Source organism: Tenrec ecaudatus, chromosome 18 (assembly GCF_050624435.1).
Source record: "Tenrec ecaudatus isolate mTenEca1 chromosome 18, mTenEca1.hap1, whole genome shotgun sequence".
NCBI lineage: Eukaryota > Metazoa > Chordata > Mammalia > Afrosoricida > Tenrecidae > Tenrec > Tenrec ecaudatus.
In genome coordinates, this window is record NC_134547.1 from 17234564 (window position 1) to 17257406 (window position 22843).

Genomic DNA, 22843 nt, shown 5'->3' on the forward strand with positions numbered 1-22843 from the left:
TTCCTGCATCCGCTCCAGGTGCCCTTCTCTGAGCCCTGTGTCCCCCCCCTCTGACTCGAGCCCTTCCCACGAGTCCTCATCCTCTGTGACCCCGGACTCCGGCCGCCAGGAGGCAGCACCCCGCTTGTGGGGCGGAGCCGGGTGCCGCCCCTTCCCCCCCGTTGGAGGGACCCCCCTCGGAGCCCGCCCACGCGAGATGAGGACGGTGGCCCGGCCCCCCATGTCCTCTCCCCCGGGGGCCACCCCCGCCCCGCGCGCTTCCTGGGTGGGGCCGGGGCGGCTTCAAAACCCCCAGCTGCCCCGGCCGGTCCCCCGCCGCCGCCGCCCTTCGCTCCGAGGGCCGTACCCCCTCCCTCCCTCCCTCCTCCCTCCTCCCGCCGCGGCTCCCCAGACAGCCAGGCCCCCGGCGCGGGGGAGGGGGGCGCCCCGGCTCGGAGCCGCCCGCGGGGCCGCCGGGGCCCCGAGCGCAGGCAGCCGCCGCCGAGCAGCAGCAGCAGCAGCAGCAGCCCGAGGCCGCAGTCTGAGACGAGCCGTCGCCGCCCCCGCCGCCGCGGGGAGGAGGAGCGGGAGGAGGGACGAGCGGGTGGGAGAAGAGGAAAAAAAAGTTTTGAGACTTTTCCGCCGCCGCCGCCGGGAGCCAGCCGGAGGCGAGGGGACCGCTTGGCGCGGCGCTGTCCCGGACGAGACGGACTTGGGGACTCGGGAGCCTCTCCCGCCCGGGACGCCCGCTCCCCCTCGGCGCCCTGCACGGCGTCCCCAAGGCGCGCCCGCTCGGGACCAGCCCTCCGCAGCCGCCAGCCCGGACTCCCGCGAAAACTTGATTCCCCCGGGGCTCGGGCGCACCCCACCGCCCGCCGTCCGCGACCCCGGGGCACCCGGGGCCGCTTCTTCCCGGGAGGCGGGATCCAGGCCACCCACCGTCTGGCTCCCGACCTGCGCGTCTCGCCGTTACCCGTGGGATCCTGGGACGCCCCGCTGTCACAGCGTCCCCCACCCCGGCTGGCTCCCTTCTCCCGGAGGGCCGCAGCTTTCCCCTCCCGGGCCCTCCGCCCCCCGCACCAGGGTAGACCCCCTCCCCTCAGCCCCTCCAGGGGCGGGGCCTGCCCACACCCCCCATCCCCGCTCGCGCCCGGCCGTGCCTGGGGGCGCCGCCTCCCCCATGCCGCCCTCCGGGCTGCGGCTGCTGCCGCTGCTGCTGCTCCGGCTGCTGGTGCTGACGCCGAGCCGGCCGGCCGCGGGGCTGTCCACCTGCAAGACCATCGACATGGAGCTGGTGAAGCGGAAGCGCATCGAGGCCATCCGCGGCCAGATCCTGTCCAAGCTGCGGCTCGCCAGCCCCCCGAGCCAGGGGGACGAGCCGCCGGGCCCGCTGCCCGAGGCCGTGCTCGCCCTCTATAACAGCACCCGCGACCGGGTGGCCGGCGAGAGCGCCGAGCCCGAGCCCGAGCCCGAGGCGGACTACTACGCCAAGGAGGTCACCCGCGTGCTAATGGTGGACAGCAAGCACAGTGAGCTGGGCGCGCGGGGGCCCAGGGGAGGGGCAAGCATCGGCGGGCGGGGGACCCCCGGGGGCAACGGGGTCAAGGAAGGTCCCCCCACCCGGAGGTGGCCCGTACGTTTGGCGGCGGCGGCGCTGTGCCAAGGGAGTGGGGTGGTGGAAGAATCACCCGGGGATCCAGGCGATCTGCGGTGGAAGGGGGTGGGATCGAAGAAACCGGTTCAAACCCCACCCCCCCGGAGAGAGCGAGCCAAGTGGGCCACTTCCAGGGGACGCCGGGAACACGCGGCATCGTGGGGGTCCCCTGGAGGGACAGGAGGAATTGGGAAGGTGGGGCGCACCAGGAGACGAGATTAGAAGGCAGGGGTCGTCCAGTCGTTGAGGAAAAGGGAGAACATTGTCCGTCCCCTAGATTCGATCCCCAGGCCTTGCGACCGTCTAGGGCAGGGTAGAACCGCCCCCTGTGGATTTGCAAGATGGTAACTTTCAGGGAGCAGAGGAGGCCTGGGCAAAGCCCACCCAGACCCGCGGGGGTCGCAGGATTCAGGAAAAGAGGTGGGCGGGGGGCACGGGCTGGGAGAGCTGTCGCACGGGGCGTTGTGTGTGGATGGCCGCCAGGTGAGAGGGAGGCCGGAACGTGGGGTGCTGGGAGTGCGTGTGCTTCTTGGGAGGGTGCAGCCCAGCGCAGGGGGCGACCATCGGGGAGAGCGCAGACCGCAGCGTCTCGGGCAGGCGTTGACAGAGGAGGGAGACAGCGTGGGAAAGGTGGCCAGCGGCGGGGATGCGAGGAGGCACCGCGAGCCCCCCGAGGCCCGCCCCGGGCTGGCAGGGCGTCTAGTTTTCTGCCCCAAGACGGACGGGTGGGGGTGACACCCCCCCCCAGGGAGTCAGATCCCGAGTTGGTGGGGCGAGGAAGCCCCACGTGGGCGCCACGCGCTGGGGGAGGAGCAGCGCTTCCGCCGGGGTGGGGGTGGGGGTGGGTTGGAGGACACGCAGAGTTTAAGTTCGGGGCGGGGGTCAGGAGCCGCCCCCCCCAAAGTCTCAGGTCCGCTCGCGGGAGGCTGGGGAAACCCCGGCGTCCGGTCGCCCCGCCCGCCCTTCCCTTCCTGTGCCCCGCGGTGGGGGCGGGGGCCGCGGGCGCGCGCGGAGCCTGGGGCGAGACGGGACAGGTCCGGTCCCCGCCCTCGGGCTGCGTCGCCGCCCGCCCGCCGGCCCGCCCTCCTCGCCCCGGCTGGGGGTGGAGCGACCGCTGGGCCTGTCGGGCCGGCGCGCAGGCGGGGGACCCCGGCGCCCCGGGGGTGGGGGCGAGTCCCCGCGGTTCACGCTTTAGCTCAGTGCGCAGACTTGCGCCCCCCCCCACCTCTTACTGCTGCACCCAGTGTGCGCGTCCAGCCAAAGAACACGTCCCCCCCCCCATCTCGTTCCCCCTTCTGTCTTCATGCTTCACCTGGGTGATGGAGGTTTGGAGGTTTCCGGGATCCACGCCCTCCCCTTCGCCCCATCCTCTTCTTTCGCCCCAGACCGTCTCTGTGTACGCTTGTCCCCATCCCTCTCTCCTCCTGCCTGCCCGCGCGTCCCTCTTTCTCTTCAAGCCCCCCTGCCTCCTCTTACTCTCGCTCACCCTTCTGCCCAGGCAGGCGATCTGTCTCCCTCAGGTAGTGTGGCACATCTCTCCCTCTTCCTGTCGCCCTGTCTCTGCGGTTTCCGCCCTCTCCCCAGGCCTTGGAGAATCACCCAGACCCTGCTGGTCCCTGCTCCCCACTGTCCCCTATCTGCCCTGCCAGCCCGGGTGCGCGCCTTCCCTGGAATAACTACTGGGCCAAGAACAGGGTTTATTTGGGAGGGTGCTAGGGTGCTGGGAATAGGGGGGAGGTTCCCCCGCCAAAGGGTTCTCATCAGAATCTTTCCCCACACCCCCTTCTAGGATGCCCAAAGGTGTACCTTCTGACCCCCACCCCTGCATTTCTCCCAGCCTGGAAACCAGCCTTGTGCCTTTCCCCACCCCCAACAGCCACTGGGCTGTGTCTTGAACTTCACCTCTAACTAGCCCAGGAGTTGGTTAAGGGAGGAAGCAATTAATAATCATAACAATAGTAATAATAGTCATTAAGCAGGGAGACAGTAGAGCCTAGGAGCTAAGAGTTTGAACACACACACATACATGCACACACAACTGCAGCTTCCCAGTTACGTGACCTTGGAACCAATGGCAGGATCTCTCCAGGCCTCGGTTTCCCCGTCTATAAAATGGGCTGTAAGGCTTACCTATCAGCACCTCCTGGAAGCGCCTTCGGATTTGGAACCTCTCAGGTACATGCAGATTGCTGAGCTGGCAGCAGCAGACTGCAGGCTCCCCCCACCCCGAGGCCCCATCAGTTCCGATCCATTCCTTTGTGGTGTGATCCTAGAAAGGGTGTCTTCACATGACCCTTGAACCGTGGAGGATCCGCAGAGATCAGGGAGAGGGATTCTCTGGTCCCAGGTTCCACAGTACTGTCCTTTAGGTGGGTCTGGATGGGAAGGCCAGTGGGGGGGGGGGCTTCAGGTCATTGGGGCTGCTCAAAGAATCACGGGAAACCGAGGCTGAGAGAGGGGCTGTGACCTCCCCGTGGTCACACAGCAGTGGCCAGGCACCCGTTGCAGCAGTGTCTGATTGATCACAGTGGAACCGGGCTTCAGGGGGTGGCTTTTCAGGAGACCGCCAGGCCTTTCGGCAGCTGGCTTGCATTTAAGGCTTCCAGCGCTGGGAGGCCTAAAACAAGCAGCTGGACCCTCCCTGATGCCAGCCTTTGACGGAGCAGGCCTGTGCAGATGATGTTCTGTGGAAGAGGGGGTTGTCTTGGACCGCCTTATTACAGAGGGCAGAAAGCCTCTCGCTGAAGGTCACACAGTTTAGAAGTGTTGGCATTGGACCCCTCCCACCCCACCTCCCACCTGCAACCCCAGGGGTGTCTGCTCTGGAGTTCACCTTTTGGGCTTAGGGTGTGCCAGCTTTCCCCCCACCCCCTACCCCAGCCAACCCCCCGACATCCTCTCTCTCTGCTCCTCCCGTTTAGAAATCTATGAGCCTTTCAGGCATGGTTCACACAGCACGTACATGCTCTTCAACACATCGGAGCTTCGAGAAGCTGTGTCAGACCCCCTGCTGCTCTCCCGGGCAGAGCTGCGCCTGCAGAGGCTCAAGTTGAAAGTGGAGCAGCACGTCGAGCTGTACCAGGTGGGAGCCTGGGGCCGGACAGGTGGGCTGAGTCAGGGTGGGGCCCGACGGGACTCTCGGAAGGCTGGTGGGCACGACCCGGTCCCATGGGCGCTGAGATGGGGCTCTTGGAAACTTCCAGACTCATAGCCTCCTAGAATTGGTAGGGCTCTCAGGCCGCTGCAGTCTTAGAAGCTGGCCTCTTGAGAAGGAAAGGTGTCTTTTTAAGGTTGGTTCTTCCAGGACTGCTCTGTTCAAGGTGGGAGCCACTAGCCACATAGGAGTGTTTGCCTGAAGTAAGATGAGATCAAGTTAAACCTCCTATTTCTCGGTCTCCGGAGCTGTGTTTTCGTGCTCTGTCATCGCCCCATGTTGGGTGGCCGGTGGCCTGCATCCTGGAGGTCCTTGATAAAGAGCATTCCCACAGTCGCAGAAAGTTCTGTTGGACCGCGGTGCTGTGGGTTTAACTGTTGCCACATGGATTGTTGGAGGGGCTGGCGTCCCTGAAGCGAAGGATTCTCCAGAAGGTTCTATGACCCGGTTAGGACGCCATGTTGGATGGTAGACCTGCAGCTGCACTCATATTCTCAGAGAACCAGGTCTAACCTGAACTTGAGACTTCAGCCCTGGGAGAGTTGTATCCCGGCCTTGGGGGCAGGAAGCATCTAGCTTTCTGGCTTGTCAGATGCTTGGGTCTGTAGACCCTTCATCTCTGAGAATGTCTTAGGCTTAGTCTTTGTGTGATTCTTGGGATCAGACTGAACGCGGGCGTTCTCAGAATGACCTCTCACCTAAGGCCTGAGAATTTGGGGGTCAGATTTGTCCTGCTGACTCCAGAATGGGGGCAGCGATGTCTTAGAGTCTCGGGCTGTCCGAGCCGGAAGGTAGTAGAATCTTCTCAAGGAGGGTACTCACTGAGGGACAGCAAGTGCCCAGAGCCCCCAACAAGGCAGAGCTGAGCTGCTGGAAGTGCCTGGACCCCCTCCTCACCGCCCCCAGCCTGAGGATTTTCCTGCCTATGCTCAGAATCTCTGTGGGGACATGTCTCCTCAGAGACGCTGTGCAGATATCTCTACCCAGAGATGTTGTAGAGACATCTCTCTTTACTAAGAGATGCTGTGGGACACCTCTCTGCCTCTTCTGAGAGGTGCTGTGGGGGCCAGTGGCTCTGAGGGTCTCGTGGTGTGGCTGTCCTGTCTGGGGGACTGTCTGGGAGGCCACAGCGGGGAGCAGATGGTGTGGGTGGGGGACAGTCAGCCTGTGTCAGGAGGGGGGCACTGGAGCATCCACCCACAGGCGCTCCCCTGTGTCGTCTCCCAGAAATACAGCAACAATACCTGGCGCTACCTCAGCAACCGGCTGCTGGCCCCGAGCGAATCCCCGGAGTGGCTGTCCTTCGACGTCACCCCCGTCGTGCGGCAGTGGCTGAGCCACGGAGGTGAGGGCCCCTCCAGGAGGTGACTGCATGGTTCCACCTGGGCCCCAACTGCCTGGGGCCTGCCCCTGTCTGAGAGCGCGTGGGTGTGAAAGCAGGGTGACATCAGCCATTTTCCACTGTGCCCCCCCCACCCCCACGGCGCAGTGAGCTCCTTTCCAGCCTGAGGAGAGAAAGCCAAGGCTGTCTGTCTGCATCTGTAACGACTCACAGATAACAGCCACAAGCACTTTGTGGACTCGTGTCAGTGGGCATGGTGGGGGTTGGTGCATTTCTTCCCAAGCACTTGCCCTGGGTCCGGTCCTGCCAACCGTTCCCTCCAGACGCCCAGGAAGTCTCGCCACAGAGATGATCATGGTGGGGACCCCGAGGTCAGGGGTCAGGGCCAGAAGCGGGGGGGGGCAGGCAGAGAGGTGGGGCCTGGTGGGGAAAATCCAAAGTGGTGCCAGAGCCCCGAGGAGACCCCAGAACCCAGAGAGGGTGGTCTCCAAGGGCTTCCTGAACAGATGCTGTGTGGCAGCGGATGAGGCTGTGCGGGGCATTCGCCTCATGCTTTGGCCTACTGTCCCCTCCCCATGGAAGCAAAACAAAAGACTCGGTGTCCCCTTGGCCATTACAAAGGTCTGTTCGATAACCCGTGCCCAAGGCTGACGTGTTGATAGCCGCTTTGGGGAACACGGGGACAGGGGCTGGGTCGTAGCTACGCCCCACGTGCCCTGCACAGAGTGGGAGCCGAGGGAACGTTGTTCACGCCTTCTTTCCGGAAGCATCGATTCCCCACCGGCCTCTGGGAAAGAGTCCCCCTTGCATTTACTTCCCACCCTGCCCTCTCCGCGTCATGTTTTGGTGACGATTAAAGGGGGGTCTGGCGTCTGACTCAGAGTCAGAGCAACCCTGAAGGGCAAGGTCCAGCGGCTCCTGTGGGTTTCGGAGCTGTAGATCTTCGTGGGAGCGGAAAGTCTCGCTTCTCTCCCTCGGAGCGGCTGGTGGGCTTGAACTGCCAACCCGTGTGGTGAGCAGCCCAACGCGGAACCGCCAAGCCACCGGCCGCCCCTTGGGTCTAGCACAGTAGGCAGTAAAATGTCCACGTTTCTGACCGTGGGCCAGATCCCATGGGAGCAGGCGGGAGGCCAGGCGTCTGCCTGCTTGTGTCTGGTGTTTTTCTGCTCATAAACGGGAGTGAATGAAGGGTGGGAGGAAATGAAAGTGAAGGGCTGGGCCCCAGGTCCTCCCTGTGGGAAGGCAGATGCCTCCTCCGAGGACCCAGGGCCCAGCGGGGAAGAAGCAGGAAGAGGCCCTGTGGCTGCCTCCTCCTTCCTCTTCCCGAGAGAGCCGCCCTCTGACTGGCCCCCGCCCCGCCCCCGCCCCACAGGGGAAATCGAGGGCTTTCGCCTCAGCACCCACTGCTCTTGTGACGACAAAGACAGGAAGCTCCAGCTGGAAATCAAGGGTGAGGCCGCGTCCAGTCCCTGGTCAACCCCTCTCCCCGCCACCGCCGCCACCACCACCACCGCAGGGTCCGCTGGGTCTCAATCTAGCCCACCAAGAGCGTGCTCACGTGTCCCTGTGTGAGTGTGAGAGAGAGAGAATGTGTGTGATCCATCGCTCTCAGAGTGTGTTGCCTCAGCCCCCCCACATCCATCCATCTGTCCCCACCGATCCACCCCTGTGAGTGCAAGTCACCACCCGGCATGGATCTGCCCCTCTAGAGGGTGACCCCCTATGAATCTACCCTTGTGAGAGTACGTGGGTCCCCCACTGCATAGATCCATCCTGCAGAGGACGTCCCCCATAGCTCATTCCCTCTGAGAGGGTGTCTCCCCATGAATCCATCCTTCTCACCGTGTGTGCCACCCCCTCCATGAGTCCATCTCTCTGAGAGGCCGTCCCACCCCCAATCCCACTGAGTGTGTGTCTCCCTCCCTCCCCTTCCTCCTCGCCCCAAAGCAGGGCTCAGTAACAGCAACCGCCGGGGTGACCTGGCTGCCATTCACGGCATGCATCGGCCCTTCCTGCTCCTTATGGCCACCCCGCTGGAGAGGGCCCAGCACCTGCACAGCTCTCGGCACCGCCGGGCCCTGGACACCAACTACTGCTTCAGGTGAGTCACGCAGCCCTTCAGAGACTGCCTGGACCTGGCCGGGGAGGCTCACCCGTCCCTCTGGCTTGGGCACCACACACAGAGGACAGAGCCCACCTTAGTGTCTAACACAGAAATTCCATACGTGGGTGGTTTTCCCTGCAGACGTGTGTTTCCTCACAAGTTAGGAGGCTAGGGTGTCATGGGCTCTCTCTCTCTCGGTGGGCTCTCCAAGAGGGTCTTATCTCTTCCGCTCTGGTGCCGGGTGTCTGGGTATCTGTCCTCCCTCATCTGTCTTCTGCTTGTTTGTTTAATCTCTTCTATATCTCCAAAGAGATGGCCTCAAGATGCACCCTACACGACCTCTTTAACAGAACCAAGACAGCCCATCCCCGAAGGGATGATAAGTACCACCATCTCAAATTCAAAACCCAAAACGCAGACGGGGGTTCACCACGCATGTTTCTGGGGACACTGTTCACTCTCCAGCAGACTGGAATGTTGGGACGGGAAGCCTGCCTGGGTTGGAATCAGGTTGGCTTTCTTGACAGGGTGTTGGGATCAGAGGCTGTTTGATACCAAGGAAGTTGGTATTCCAAGTCAAAGGAAGTGGAGGACGGTACTGTTGATGGGTCGGTGTTCTCGAACCGTCGGTGTCCATTGACATTACGGAGAACTGAGAATTCCAGACTCTCGGGAAGCTGGGATGTCCAGATCCTAGAATTTGGGGGTTTCAAAATTAGAAGGTTGCCCATGTCAGACTTTTATGTTGTTGCCCTAGGTTGGACTCCTTAGTCATCAAATACTGGGATCCCCACATGTTGAGGTTGGGGAAAGTCAAGGTGTTGGTGGTCTGGACACATTAGGGCTCGCTGTTGTAACGTTCGACTCTCGGAAGGTTGGGATCTTAGTGAGTAGCAAGTTGGACTCTCTGGGTGCCGGGGCTTAGTAATGTGTGATAGTGTAATGCTGTTTCGAAATGCTCGAATTCGAGATGCCATGGTTGAGAGTTGTAACGTGGGAATTCTAGAAAAGGGAAAGACATTGCTGGTGTGTGGGAAGATTTCCATCGAAGGTTAAAATGCGGGATCCTCCCGAACTCAACAGACTGAACTCACTGCCACAGTGATTCATAGCTGACTCACAGTGACCTTGTAGGGCAGAGTAGAGCCGCCCCTGCAAGTCTCTGAGACCGTAACTCTTGACAGGAGCAGAGAGCCTCCTCTTGCTCCCCCAGAGAGGCTGGGGGTTTCAAACTGCCACCCTGCCGTTGGCAGCCCACATGTCACCACCAGGGCTCCGTGTGAGATTCCTAGGATGTTGAGATTCAAGGTTGGAAGGCTGCACCTTTTGAGTCAGTGATAGTCTGACTTCCTCACTCCCTACCATAACAAGGTTTGGGAGTGCCTCTCAATTCTGGGGAGGCCCCTGGGTGGTGCAGATGGGCCAATGGTTTACCCTTAACCACTTGTGGAAAGGCTGGTGCTTCGAACCCACCCAGCCTCTGCGGAAGTAAGGCCTGGCAATCCGGTTTCCTAAAGCTCAGAACCACTGAGCCGTCCTCCTCTGTAGAACCAAGGGCCTCCCCGGGACCCCTCATTAACTCATCGCATCAGATTAGCTGAGAGGGTCTTCGTTGGCTTGATACAGAAAGTCAGGCTCCTTCACTCGACCCCCACCCCAGACCCCAGCAGCCCCTGTGAGTGAAGCTTGGTATGTGGCCTTGGGCACCCACAGTAGGGACACAGACACCCTGCCTTGGGGGCCCCGTCGCAGGGCCATGACATCACCGGGGAAGTCTAGTCAGCACATCCAACTGAACTCCGATCAAGACGCTGCGAACTAACTACCAATTATCCAGTACTATGGGGACAGCGGGACACGTTCCCAAAACCACAAGCACACTGTCAGCAACATGTGGGTTCCCGGGAGCAGCTCGCCCCAGTTTCTTCAACACATTCAAGCAGAGGGGGGAAGGAAGGAGAAGCCAGCCCTGTCAACGCTTCCTAGGACTGGTGAGGAGCGTGTCCGTTGTGCCTGGTTGGTGTTTTGGTTTATACAGACCGTGAGGAAATATATAGAAGAGACTAGGACATGTGAACGTCGGCTGGGGGTTGTGGATGATCCTTAAGGAATGATTGTTATTTAAAAAAAAATTTTTTTTTTTTACGTTTTTGCGTGGTGCCATGGTGATGCCTGAAGGAGCTCTTGAGGATCCCTGGTGGCCTAGTGGTGATGCTTTGGGCTGCGAACCTCCAGGTCGGCAGTTCGAAACCACCAGCCGCTCTGGGGGAGCAAGAGGAGGCTTTCTGCCCCTGTGAAGAGTTGCGGTGTCGGAGGCTTGCAGGGGCGGCTCTGCCCTGTCCTGTGGGGTTGCTGGGAGGCAGATGGACACATGGCCAGGAGTTTGGGATTTGATCTTGGTGCTCCGTGTTGGGATGCTCACCACAAGTTCGGCTCTTCAGAGTCACCAGCAGCGCCGTGTAAGACGAGGCTTTCTGCTCCCCCTAGGAGTGACAGCTGCAGAGACTCTGTGGGGGGGGGGGTGATGGTGAGTCAGAATGGGCTGGATGGCAGTGGACTTTGCTGCTTATGTTTTAAGGAGACACTTCCTCGTCTTGGGCTGTTAACCACAAGGTCAGCGGTTCAAACCCAGTAGCCCATCTGAGAGAGAAAGATGAGGCTGGTTTCTCTTTATAACGATTTCCAACCCCCCCACAAAAAAAGATTTACAGTCTCCCTCCTCCCACCCCTCGGCCCCACTATCATGAACCCTATTCTACTTTTCAAATCCGGCTAGACCAGAGCATGTACACTGGTACAGATCAGAGCCGGAAACAAGGGAATCCAGGACGGATAAACCCCTCAGGATGAATAATGAGAGTAGCCATTGGGGAAAGTGCGGGAGAGAGGGAGAACCGATCACAATGACCTACCTATAACCCCCTCCCAGGGGGCGGACAACAGACAAGTGGGTGGGGGGAGACATCGGACAGGGCAAGACATGAAAAAAAATTATAAATTATCAAGGGTTCATGAGGGAGGGGGGAGAGGGGAGGGCGGAGGAAAATGAGGAGCTGATCCCAAGGACTCAAGTAGAAAGCAAATGTTTTGAGAATGATGAGGGCAACAAATGTACAAATGCGCCTGATACAATGGATGGATGGATGGATTGTGATAAGAGCCATTCGAGCCGCCAATAAAATGACTTCAAAAAAAATTTCTAGTATTGGAAATACCACAGAGTCACCCTGCTCTGTCCTCCAGGGTTGTTGTGTCAGCCCCGACCCCCTGGCAAGGGATGGGTTTGGCGGTTAGGTCTTAAACAGAGATATCACAATGGTTTTCGGCGAAACGTCATAGGTTCGAGGCATGTGCTTATGAGTAATCAGTGGGATCCACCTCACGGAGTTATCATTCAACCATCAACACCAGACTCACTGCCTCTGGGGGTGTAACTCTTCCCGGGAGCAGAAAGCTTTGTCTCCCTCCCGAGAGGAATGGCAGCTAGTCGGTTCTAAGTGCGGACCTCCCGGTGAGAGCCCACAGCCTGGTCAACTAGGTCACCAGGGCTCCTTCCACCGTCCAGAGCGATGCTCCCTGGAGCGCACCACGCCGTGACATGGACGGGCCTTGAAAACCCAGTACGGGAAACGAGGCAAGCCTGACGCGAGAGGACCACGGCCGTCTCCATGAAATATCCTGACCAGACAAGTTCTCAGAGCCCGCACGTCGTCATCCATCGGTACAGGACCCTCGGGGAGAAGGTACATGGGGGAGCCTGGCTGAGAGAGCGCAGGATTTCTGTCTATTGTGAGATGCCTGAGGATGCAGGCACTTCAGAATCTGGTGCCAGCCCCCGTGTCGTGATGTTGGAGCCCATTTATTTTTGGTTTTTTAAAAATATATATGTAATTGCTTTTTGGTGGAGGTGCCAGGTATTGAACTCGGGGCCTCGTGCATGCCAGGCATGATGTTGGAGCCCATGGTGGCAGTCACTGTTCCCAGTCTACTCCTGGAGGGCTGCCTTCTTTTTCACCCTCCCTCGATTTTACCAAGCACGACGTCCTCCCAGGGACCGGCCGCTCTCGTCACGGGCCCAAAGGACATGGAGACGAAGTCTCCCCCTCTTCACTTCTAAGGAGCAATCTGACTGGTCGTTTTCTTTTGTCCTTTTTTTTCCGTTCGCTATCCCGCGCCAGCTGCCACCATCTCATTGTCCGTCTGGGGGCGTGAGGAGCATGGGAGACGCTCGGTGGGGGTGTCGGCCATCCCTGGCGTACACCTGGAGGATTCGACTAAATTGGCAAACATAAAATACACACCGCAGGGGAGGGAGAGAAACACGGGTGGGGACAGGCGAGCGACAGTGAACTTGGCCATGGATCGACCTTGGTTGAAGCTGGGGACAGAGACCCCAGAGCTCAAGATGAAGTCTGCGGGGAAACTACCAGTCGCAGAAAGCTCTCCTGACTCAGCTCCAGTGAACATGTCTGTCGGAAAGCCTTCGGGATCCCGCTCCCTCACCTAAGGGAGACCCGGGCGCCTCTGGGCCTCCCTTGGGAATCCCAAGTGGGTTTCTACCCTCTAAGGCATCTCGAGAGTCTCACTGCCATCAAGCCCCTGACAGCGACCCTGTAGGGTGGGCCAGAAAGATCCCTGTGGGTTTCCGAAGCCGTAATGTTTTATTTTTTAAACGGGGGGCCCTTGGGAAGTTCACGCGTTGTCCTGCACAGGGGCCGTGCCCACTTTCGCTGTGTGGTCCCAGGCTTAGTCCACGTGATGGGAGTGGACAGCCTCGTCTTTCTCCCTCGCAGTGGCGGGTAGATTTGTACTGCTGACCTGGCGGTTTGCAGCCCAGCGTGTCACAGCTGGCCACCAGGGCTCCTTGACTCATCAGGCCCTGTCTAAGTGATGTGTCCCAGTCAGGAGAGGCCACGCATGGGTGGCTTTAAGGAAAAGAGATACCGTGTCTCACAGTCCCAGGAGGCTAGAAGTCCAAATTCAGGGCAGGAATTTAGGGAAGGGACTTTAAAAATGTCTATCCCAGCTTCTTGTTGCTGGCTGGTCTTGGTGGCCCTCGGCGTGTTGTCTGTCTGTCTGTCTGTCGGTCTCTCTCCAGAGACTGTTTTTCCCCTGGGTGTGCCTGTTCCGCCGGTGGTGTAACCCTTTTTATGACTATGTTTGGGATTCACTCGATGGGGCTTACGTTACTAGTGTAACAGGAGAAAGCTGCGATTTTTAAACGGGGGTCATATTTTCTAAATACCAAACCAACCAAACTCACTGGCCTCTGGTACGCTCCGACTCATGGGGACCCTAAGTGTTTAAGGGAGCAGAAAGCTGTACCTCTCTCCCAGGGAGCGGCTGGTGGATTTGAACTATGGATCTTGACGTTAACAGCCCACCAGGGCTCTCCTCCGTCCAGGTCCAGGGGTTGAAATTTCAATAGACATATTCCCCTACTTTAGGGGGAACAGCTCAATCCCTAGCAGAGGTAGATAGGATGGCAGAGGGGCTTGCCAAGGTCAAGGACCTCCTGACGGACGTCCCTTAGGTCCTCAGGTGAGCACCGGCACTGATCCTGCACTCTCTTATCATCAATGTACAATTGCACCTACCAGTCCCGTAATGATGTGTTAGGGGCTGGCTTCCCCTGACAACTCTCCTTCTTCATGAGAGGGAAACTGAGGCTCAGCATGATCCTGATGCGACTAGGCAGGGATCTCAGCCTCCTGACTTCTTCCAGGTGCGCGGCAGCTCTGGGAAAGGCCCGGTCTCTTCCCCAGAGACACCCCCTGCCCTTGCCTCCTCCTCTTCTGCCTAGGCGACACTGGCTGACAGGGCAGCTAAGACCACTGGCTCCTGGGTCCGTTTGAGCCGGGCCCTGAGCACCCCGCCCGGACTTCTACGCTTCCTGTGTCCAACCATCTGCCCCTATCTCCGAGGCTCCGAGGCTCCGAGGCTCCATAGCTTTCCTCTTGCTTCGTTTTATTATGCTAAAATTATGCTAAAATATGCCATGGGGGCGGAGTTCAAAAAGTTTGTGGACAGAAACATTATATTTGACTGCTTTTTAGGTGATGGGCAACACAGTCATTTGTAGGTTTCCGGGTCCACAGCTTCGACACACCTTCAGTGACGCTGGTTGTGTTGCTCACAACCGGCGAGCTTTCTCCCGATTTCCGTTTCTCGGCCCCTTTAGGTCCTCGTTTTTCTGTGAAAGCAGTTGTTGACTTGTTGACAGAGAGGCGATTTTCTTTTCAAAGGAGCACAGTTAAGGACTGGGCTTAAAAAAACAAACGCGGAGAAGTTTTATTGACATATCCGCGTAGCACACAGCGGTTTAACTATATCGCAGAGCGGTCTGCAGCCATCACCGCGGTTTCAGAACATTGTGTTCATTGTTCTAGTCACTCATGTGAGCACCTCAGTGGCCCCCAACCTCCCCTCCCCTGCCCTGCCCTGATGGGGTTTTGAACAGAGGCACGTGAACTCAAACTTTGGAAATGGGGTGCTCAGGGTCACCCCATCTCTGACAGCGCCTGTGTCTCCTTCCAGAGAGGGTCTTACGGGTCACACCCACATCCCTCTCATATGTTCGGTCTTGCCCAAAGGGGAGAGTCTTTCTTAAACACCTGTTTTGCAAGCAGGTTACGAGTGAGCGAGCGAGCGGGACTACTAACCTTGAGGTCAGTCAGCACTTAAGTCTACCAGCTGCTCCCCCACGGGAGGAGGAGGGTTTCTAATCCCATAAAAAGTTACAACCTTAGAAACCACAGGGGCTGTGCAAGCCTGCCTTACAGGATCACATGGGGCAGAAGCAACTGCCCTGGAGGGCAGTAAGAAGTAGACTAAACGGTTCTTCCGTGTTTTCGGGGCGCCTGCTGTGGGTCGGGCACTCGTCTGGATCCTGGAGGCACCTAAAGAATAAACCAGATCAAACTCCCTGCCCTTTGTGAATCTCTGAAAAATTACCAGGTGAGAGAAAACCACCCATCCCACAGCTGGACCAATCGTTGGCATCCTAGTAAACAGAGAAAAGATGGAAGTTGTCATGGGTTTCATTTTGCTGGGATCCGCCGTCCACGTCCGTGGAAGCAGCCGTCAAGAGGGCAAAGTGACCCCTGGCCTTGGGCAAATCTGCCGCTGACAAGACCTCTTTAAAGCGTTGAGGAGCAAGGAGGTCGCTTTGAGGACTGAGGTGCGCCGGCCCCACGCCATGACATTTTCAATCACTTCGGCGTCCATGTGGAAGTTGGACAAGGCAGGAGGAAGACCGGCGAAGAGCTGCTGCGTTGGAATGAGGGGGCTGGGGAGGAAAACCCAGCTGCCCAGTCCACCAGAACAAGCCCGTCTGTCTTGGGGCAAGTACAGCCACGATGTCCCTTATGATCCACGGTGGCGAGACTGTCTCCCATAACCATATGGGCATGTTATCAGGAATGACCAGTCCCCGGAAGGGGACATCAGACTTAGGAAACTAGAGAGGGAGCAAAAAAAGGGGAGGAGCCTCAGGAGATGGACCGAGACCGCAGCTGCCACAGTGGGTTTCATGAGAACAATTAGGAAGATGACACCGGGCCGGACCAGCAGTTCTCCGTTCCGTTGTCACGGTGAGTCAGAGCCAGCGGGAAGCCACTTCTCAGCAGCAACGTGATGTTCTAAGAAGGGAGATCACCGAGGGGAAGGGAGCAGAAAGAAGTGGATGCTAGGGACAAATGAATTCATGCTTCCTCTTCGTATTCTCCAACTTTAAAATGATGGGCCATTTCAGATACAATGGCGCAAAGATCATGCATCCTGGGCTTCCAGCAAGTTCTGTCCCCTTTCAGTTGTTCCCGGGACTTGGCCACTGGACCTCAAATGTGGGCGTCTTCGGATGCGCCTGCATCACCGCGGGGCCAGGATGACACAGAGCAGAATTGACAGTCATTTAGATTGCTCTCTGGGCTGGATGGCCTGGGAAGGTTCCCTCTGAGGAGGTGACATTCAGCCGCGTGACTGATATTCCTTGAGTCTCTGCTCTAGGAAGGAAGCTTCTCCACGGGAAAAAGACGGTCTCGGGACCATTTTGTTGACGGGAAGGGCGACCCGGATATCTGTGGGAATCGCCCGAGCAAAGGCCCTGAGGTCGGATTGAGATTGAGGAACAGCTGGGAGGCCAGTGGGACTGGAGTGGGGGCAAGTGAGGCAGAGAGTTGAGGCCAGCCAGGTCTGGTGGCGCCTTGCAGTTCAGGTATGCCTTGACCATTCTCACACAGTTGACGGCCAGGAGGGCAGGGATTCCTGTCTGTTGTTCTGAATGCTGTCCCTAATGGGAGAGCGGGTTAGGCAATGAGCTCATCACAGCGAGGTCAGCCATCCCAACCCACCACCTACTTCACTGGTGAAAGATGAGGCTTTCCGCTCCCTTAAGGACTGACAGCCACGGAAACCCCCAGGGACAGTCCTTTCTACCCTGTCCTGTAGGGTCGCTCTGAGTCAGGGTCGACTCCGTGCTGGTGAGTTTGGTCTTTTGGTTTTGTCCAGAGCTCCCCTGTGTGGCTCTGCGCGGTTTCCTGAGCCCTCCCCTGGATGGTCCTCAGCTTCTTGCAGGCTTATCTTGAATCGATGGACCAGGTCTTGTTCACAGGGGAGCGGAAGTGCTTAGTCGTTGTGAGCGACTGACCCAGGTCACTAGGACTGTGGTGGTGGTGGTCGTCGTCAACGGGGGGTGCAAGGGAGACCAAGATGGAGATGGGTTTGGTGGGGGCGCGAGCAACCCCAGGGCCGGGACACCCATGGGGGAGGAAGGGCCACAGGCTGCCCCGAACCCTCCCACGCAGCAACGTCCCTGCCCTCCTGCCCCGCAGCTCCACGGAGAAGAACTGCTGTGTCCGGCAGCTATACATCGACTTCCGCAAGGACCTGGGCTGGAAGTGGATCCATGAGCCCAAGGGCTACCACGCCAACTTCTGCCTGGGGCCCTGCCCGTACATCTGGAGCCTGGACACCCAGTACAGCAAGGTGCGTTGCCCCGTAGGGCTGGGCTGGGGAGCAGGAATGGCGTTGGGGGTGAGTGGGTAGAGGAAAAAGAGGTACATTTAGAGAGATGAATTGGTGGCTGTGGGGTGGGGGGTGCACAGAGAGAGAGACACAGATTGGGGGTTGGTGAGAAGGTAGAGCCAAGGTCTGAGCAGCCTGAGAAACTGAGGCAGAGGAAGTAGAGCGCCCAAGAAACCGTCAGAGGGAGAGAGGAGGTAGGAGAACAGGCAGAGAGAGAGCCAGAGAGAGAATGAGGGAGGAAACGGCAGGAGAAGGAAACTGCAAGGCGGGAAGAGCCGAGGCACAAGCCAAGAGTTGGAAACAACAAAGGAGCGTTGATGACGCAGTGGTTAAAGAGCTCGGCTGCTAAGCGAAAGGTCAGTGGTTCGAAAGCGACGCCAGTCGCGGCCCCTGTAGCCGACAGCCTTGGAAACACTGGATGGAGCACGTGCAGGAACCGGACAGGAGATTGAGAAAGCAAGCCAGGAAGGTGGGGGGCGAACAGCACGCGCAGACAGGCCGGGGGGCAGAGAGCCAGAGGCCCGCCCAGAGAGGCCCTGAGAGCCTGCAACGGGGAGGCTGGGGGGTGGGGGTCCCCTCCCGCGCCCCCCGCCCCTGACTCCGCCCCCGCCCCCCGCAGGTCCTGGCCTTGTACAACCAGCACAACCCGGGCGCGTCGGCGGCGCCGTGCTGCGTGCCGCAGGCGCTGGAGCCGCTGCCCATCGTGTACTACGTGGGCCGCAAGCCCAAAGTGGAGCAGCTGTCCAACATGATCGTGCGCTCCTGCAAGTGCAGCTGAGGCCCCGCCCTCGCCACGCCCTCCGACCCCGCCCACCCGGCAGGCCCCGCCCCTCCGGCAGGCCCGGCCCCGCCCTCGCCCTCGCCCCGCCCGCCCCGGAGAGGGGGGGCTGTATTTAAGGACGCCTGCGTCCCCAGGTCCACCTGGGGGGTCATTAAAGGTGGAGAGAGAACTAGGAATTGGTGTGTCATTGGTGGGGGGGCGGGCGGATGGAGACACCTCACCTGGCCCAGGTCAAGGTCACTTGACCCCTGCTCGGCATCCCTTGCTGCGCATAGTAGGTAGGCACTGGCCCCAAGAGAGTCCCTGGTGGCGCGGTGGGTTAAGCGCGGGCACCGGCACCTAAAGGTTGGTGGGGCCGTATGTGACAGGTCATAGGGGCGGGGGCGGTGGCTGCTAACCGGAAGGCCAGCGGTTTGAAATCCGCAGCGGAAAGACTCCATGTTCCACATCTCGGAAATGCACTGGGGCCGTTCTACCTTGTCCTCTAGAGTTGCGGCCAGTCCGAATCCACCTGATGGCAGTAGGCGTCCCCAAAGTCAGCACCTAGGGAGCAGTTCTCAGGAGCCCAGGTGGCCCTGTGGGTTAGGAGTTGGGCTGCCAACCGCAGGGTCAGAAGTTCGAAACTAACTATCTGCTCTGCGGCAAAAGGATGAGGCTTTCTACTCCGGTAATGAGGTGCCCTTTCTGAAACCCACAGGGGCAGCTCCACCTTCTGTAGGGTGGCTGGGAGCCAGGATGGAACTTGACAGCAACAAGTGTGGAATTCTTTTTAGTTTAGTTTAGGGAGCAGTTGTGCCGCCCCTGAACTCGGGTGCATGCTGTGAGCTGGAATAGAATCAACCCCAGAGTTGTGAGGGTCAGATCATGACCCCCCACTCCACCAACCAGCAAGGGATAACAGTTCTACAACTGATTTCATTTGTGGGGCTTGGCAAACTGCAAGCCCCCCTGGGGCCAATTCCAGCCCCTCCCTTGTTCTTGTGAATAAAACTGTGTGAGATCACAGGGGACCAGCGCAGGTACCTGTTGATGTCTGCTTCCTTCGGCGCCAAGCTGAGTATTTTGCTCTCGGGCCCTTCAGCGAAAAAGATTGCTAACCCCTGCTGGAGAGACCATTTGATCCCCATTTTACAGAGGGGGCCGCTGGTAAGTGGGTGGGTGCTGGCGACCCCTGCCCCTCACTCCTGCGCTAGCTAGCCCTGCCTCCCAGATCAGAGAGGCCTGTGGGATTGGGCACAGCCCTGAGGGAGTGAGGGAGCTGGGATTTGGACAGGAGCCTGTGCAGACAGAGCGCCTCTGGCTGATGTAGCGTGGGCTGAGGAAGGCCCAGGTGGCTGCTGGAAGACCAGTGAGAAGGGGACTGCCAATTTCCATGTCAGAGAGGACAGTGGTCTGAGCTGGGTGTGGGGGAGGCTCTCTCCTGCTTCTGTTTCCCCCTCTGCCGCATTCTTGCCTGTGAAGGCTCTCCAGCCACCATCCCCAGGTTTCATTTCAGCCCTCTTCCTTGCCTTTCCCAGAGCCAGGGCCTCCTGGGCTTGCTCCTCCTTCCAGCCCTGCCTGGCAGGTGGGACCCTGGATGTCCCCTTGCTTGTTTGTGGTAGCCCAGGGTCTGAGGGTGGCTTCCCACACTGGAGGGGGGGTACCCAGCTCAGCCAGAGAGTGGAAATAGGCTAAGTCCTACTGCCCGACAGTTGGGGCCTTGAGGTGACTGCCCTAGGGTGTTGTCCTTATTGCCACCACCACAGAGACCTGGCTCCAGAGCGCATTCAGGGACACAGTGCCCCGGTCACGGGGCAGCGGCCACACATGCATGTTGACACGCGTGCATGTACACTGCCACTGCGTCGTTCCGTGACTGTATGGGAGCAGGCTGTCTTGTCTTTTTCTCAGCGCATGGTCTCCAGCGGGTGACTTGGTGGACACTTGCTGCCCAGTGTACAAGCCACGAGGCCCCCCACATACTCACCTCTCAGAGCCACATTGGGTGCAGTGTCCATGGACACACATGGGCTGTGACACCCGGCACGGCCACAGCCCCATAGGTTTCAGACAGAAGCAGATGCGTCACCCCACCAGGGCCGGGAATGTGCAGGGCCGGGAGTGGGGTGCTGCAGATGGCACACGCATCTTCACCCAGAAATGGAACCCGGACTCCAGGCAGGAACCCACTAAGGGTCACAAGCAGACTCAGAGCTCAGACACGGAGCTGACTCGTTGAAGTCTGCCCAGACACCCCCCCACACACACGGAGACTGGCTACAGCCCAAGGTGCCCATGTCCCTCCCTGCTCAGCCTGGCACGGCACCCCCCCCACCACCCAATCACCACACATGCGCTCCAGTCAGGGAGGGCAGGGAACCCACAGGGCCCTGCGGGCTGCCTGTCATAGCCACACACACCCAGGAGCCCAGACAAGCAGCGCCCACACAGGAGGACACACCCCCAGCTGAGTCCAGACACGGCCTTCACACGCCCAGCTCAGTGCCTGGGCCTGAGGACAGGCAGTAGCCCCACACCTGCTGCCCGCCCCCCTCCCAGCCCACACCCGCCCACCTGCCCTGGGGCAGCCATCCCGCTGAGCTGCAGCACAGGGGCGGGTCTGGCAAGGGAAACTGTGGGCTCAGCACCTTGCCCAGCCCTGGCACCCTGGGCCTGCTGGTGGCCGGCCCCGGACTGGACATGCCTGGCCCTGCCTGCAGCCAACTGCCTGGGCAGGGCAAGGGGTTCGGGGACCCCTCTCCCTCCCCACCCCCTACCTGTCCCCGCCTCTGCAGGCAGGCAGGCAGGCAGGCAGGCGGAGGGAAGTTGTGGGGGGAGATGGGTTCCGGCTGGAGGCCTAGCTTCCCTTCAGGCCCCCACAGGGCAGGAAGCAGGCCCAAGGAGGCCAGCTCAGGCCTTCCTGCCCCCTCCCCCAGGCAGGGTGGACTAGGGTCATGCGCAGTGCACGGAGTGTATGAGCTGGAGGGCCAAGGAGATCCGTTCCCCCCAGCCTCTGGGCTTCGTGTCTTGAACACAATTTGAACGTTGGGCCTCCTGTGAGGAAGCCTGGTGGCTTGTGGTGGATTACATCTTGGGCTGCTAACCACAAGGTCAGCAGTTTGGATCCACCAATCTCTCCACAGGAGAAAGAGGCAGCTGTCTGCTCCCATAACGAATTACGGCCTCAGAAGCCCACACGGACTGTTCTACTCTGTCCTGCAGGGTGGCCGTGAGGCCGAGGGGCTCACCGGGCGGTGGGGTTTGGGCAACAGCTGGTGTTCTGGGAGCTCCCTGTGTGTGCTATGCTTCCGGCGTGGCTGTTTGGTGGTCCTCGGTGGGGCCTGGTCCGTGTCTGAATTGTTTGACCTCAGCATCTCTGCTGGACACCCCTGGGGACAGTTAGTTGTCCCTCGTCAAGCTGGGTTGACATGTGGGTGGTTTGGGGGGCGTTAAGTTCGCAGGCGGGCTTCCGGGAGGGGGTGGGTATTTTGTGTGTTTTATGAGTGTGTGTCCTCACAGGGTAGTGAGCTCTGCCTCTGGTGCCCGTGTGTGTGTGTGAGTGGCGTGGTCTCTGTTCTGTCACCCAGAGGTCATTTCTATTGCTTTCAGTGGCTGGGCTGGTGAGCATGCACCCGGGGCAGCTGCACTGAGTGTGTCTGTCTGCATTGTGGGCTGGGGCTGAGAAGGGGGGAGTCCCTTGGCCCCAGGGCAGCTGCTGACATCCTGAGTGGCCAGCGCTGGCTGGCCTCTGCGCTGAGTGGTGGCTGTGTCTGCGGTGCGTCCCCTTGCCTGCTGGTGCCACGCTGGCTTGGGGCTGGCTGTGGCAGCGGGCAGGGCAGGGCAGGCAGGGGCTGCAGTGGGCACTGGACCTGCGCCCGGCCCTCAGTATAAATATCCCGGCTCTGTTTACTCGGTCCCAGCCTGGGGGCGGCCGCAGCCCGGCGGGTCGTGGGGGCGGGGGTGACCAGGCCACAGCACAGCAGACATTTCCTCCTGGCCAGACAGGCCTGCAGCTTCCCGCCTCCTCTCTGGGTGGGGGTGAGACGGGGACCCCTCGTGCCTGGCTTCCAGGGGCCACCCGTGAAGGTCTGACCAGGGTGTCCCAGGGCCTGGGGAAGGCGGAGGAGGGTGCAGAGGCCCGAGAGGCATAGGAAAAACGGAGGGCCCAGCAGTGGGCAGGAGCCCATGGGAGAAGGGAGTGGGGAGACAGGATCACAGAGCCTGTGAAGGGAGGGTGGTGGCATAGGGAAGGGGTACAGCAGAAGGGGAGCGTAGAGAGGGGGATTGTGGGGCAGTGAAAGGCGAGGCATGAATGAGGTGGGAGAGGCTAGTGCTGGGCAGGTACGGAGGGAGTGACCGGTGTGGAGGCTTCACGCTGGCAGGAGGGAGGTGTCAGGCAGAGTTGGAGGGGGAGGCCAGCTCTGGGGGAGGGGAGGGCCAGAGGCTGGCCGGCTGCTGGGCCTCCTGGGGTGGCAGGAGGGTGTCCCGCAGGTCTGTTGCTCGGAGGCCGTGACTGTCTCTCGTCATCCAGGCCCGATCTCTTCCTGTCTAATCCTGTCAGGGCTCCACCTCGGTCTGGGCCACAGACCTCCGTAACTCGCTTCTGCACTCTGACTAAGCCCCGTGGCCTCAGTCTGACTCAAGGGCCGTCTCCCTCTTATCCTCCCCAGCAGAACACGTGGGTCACGGAGAGTTGGGAGTCGTCTCATTCCTTAGGGCAGGATCCACGAGGGGCTTCAAAAAGCCTGTGGGAGAAGCCCACCCTTTTGAACTTTTTATTGTGGAACAGGTACAGGCTTACAGAGCAGACCATTCGCTTCCCAGTC

General features: G+C 59.9%; 1 protein-coding gene across 2 annotated transcripts; it reads left to right on the forward strand.

Annotated features, from left to right (window-relative positions):
- Window positions 1-307: 307 nt before the first annotated feature.
- Window positions 308-18210, forward strand: TGFB1 (transforming growth factor beta 1). 2 transcript variants are annotated; one of them, XM_075538042.1, is made up of 7 exons: window positions 308-1508; window positions 4555-4715; window positions 6015-6132; window positions 7502-7579; window positions 8077-8230; window positions 17065-17218; window positions 17877-18210. In XM_075538042.1, the coding sequence occupies exons 1-7, from the start codon at window positions 1160-1162 to the stop codon at window positions 18033-18035; spliced, it is 1173 nt and encodes a 390-aa protein (XP_075394157.1). In that variant the 5' UTR covers window positions 308-1159; the 3' UTR covers window positions 18036-18210. The 2 variants fall into 2 exon arrangements, with proteins under 2 accessions (XP_075394157.1, XP_075394158.1); XM_075538043.1 differs by having other exon boundaries at window positions 311-1508; window positions 8080-8230.
- The last annotated feature ends 4633 nt before the right edge of the window (window positions 18211-22843 follow it).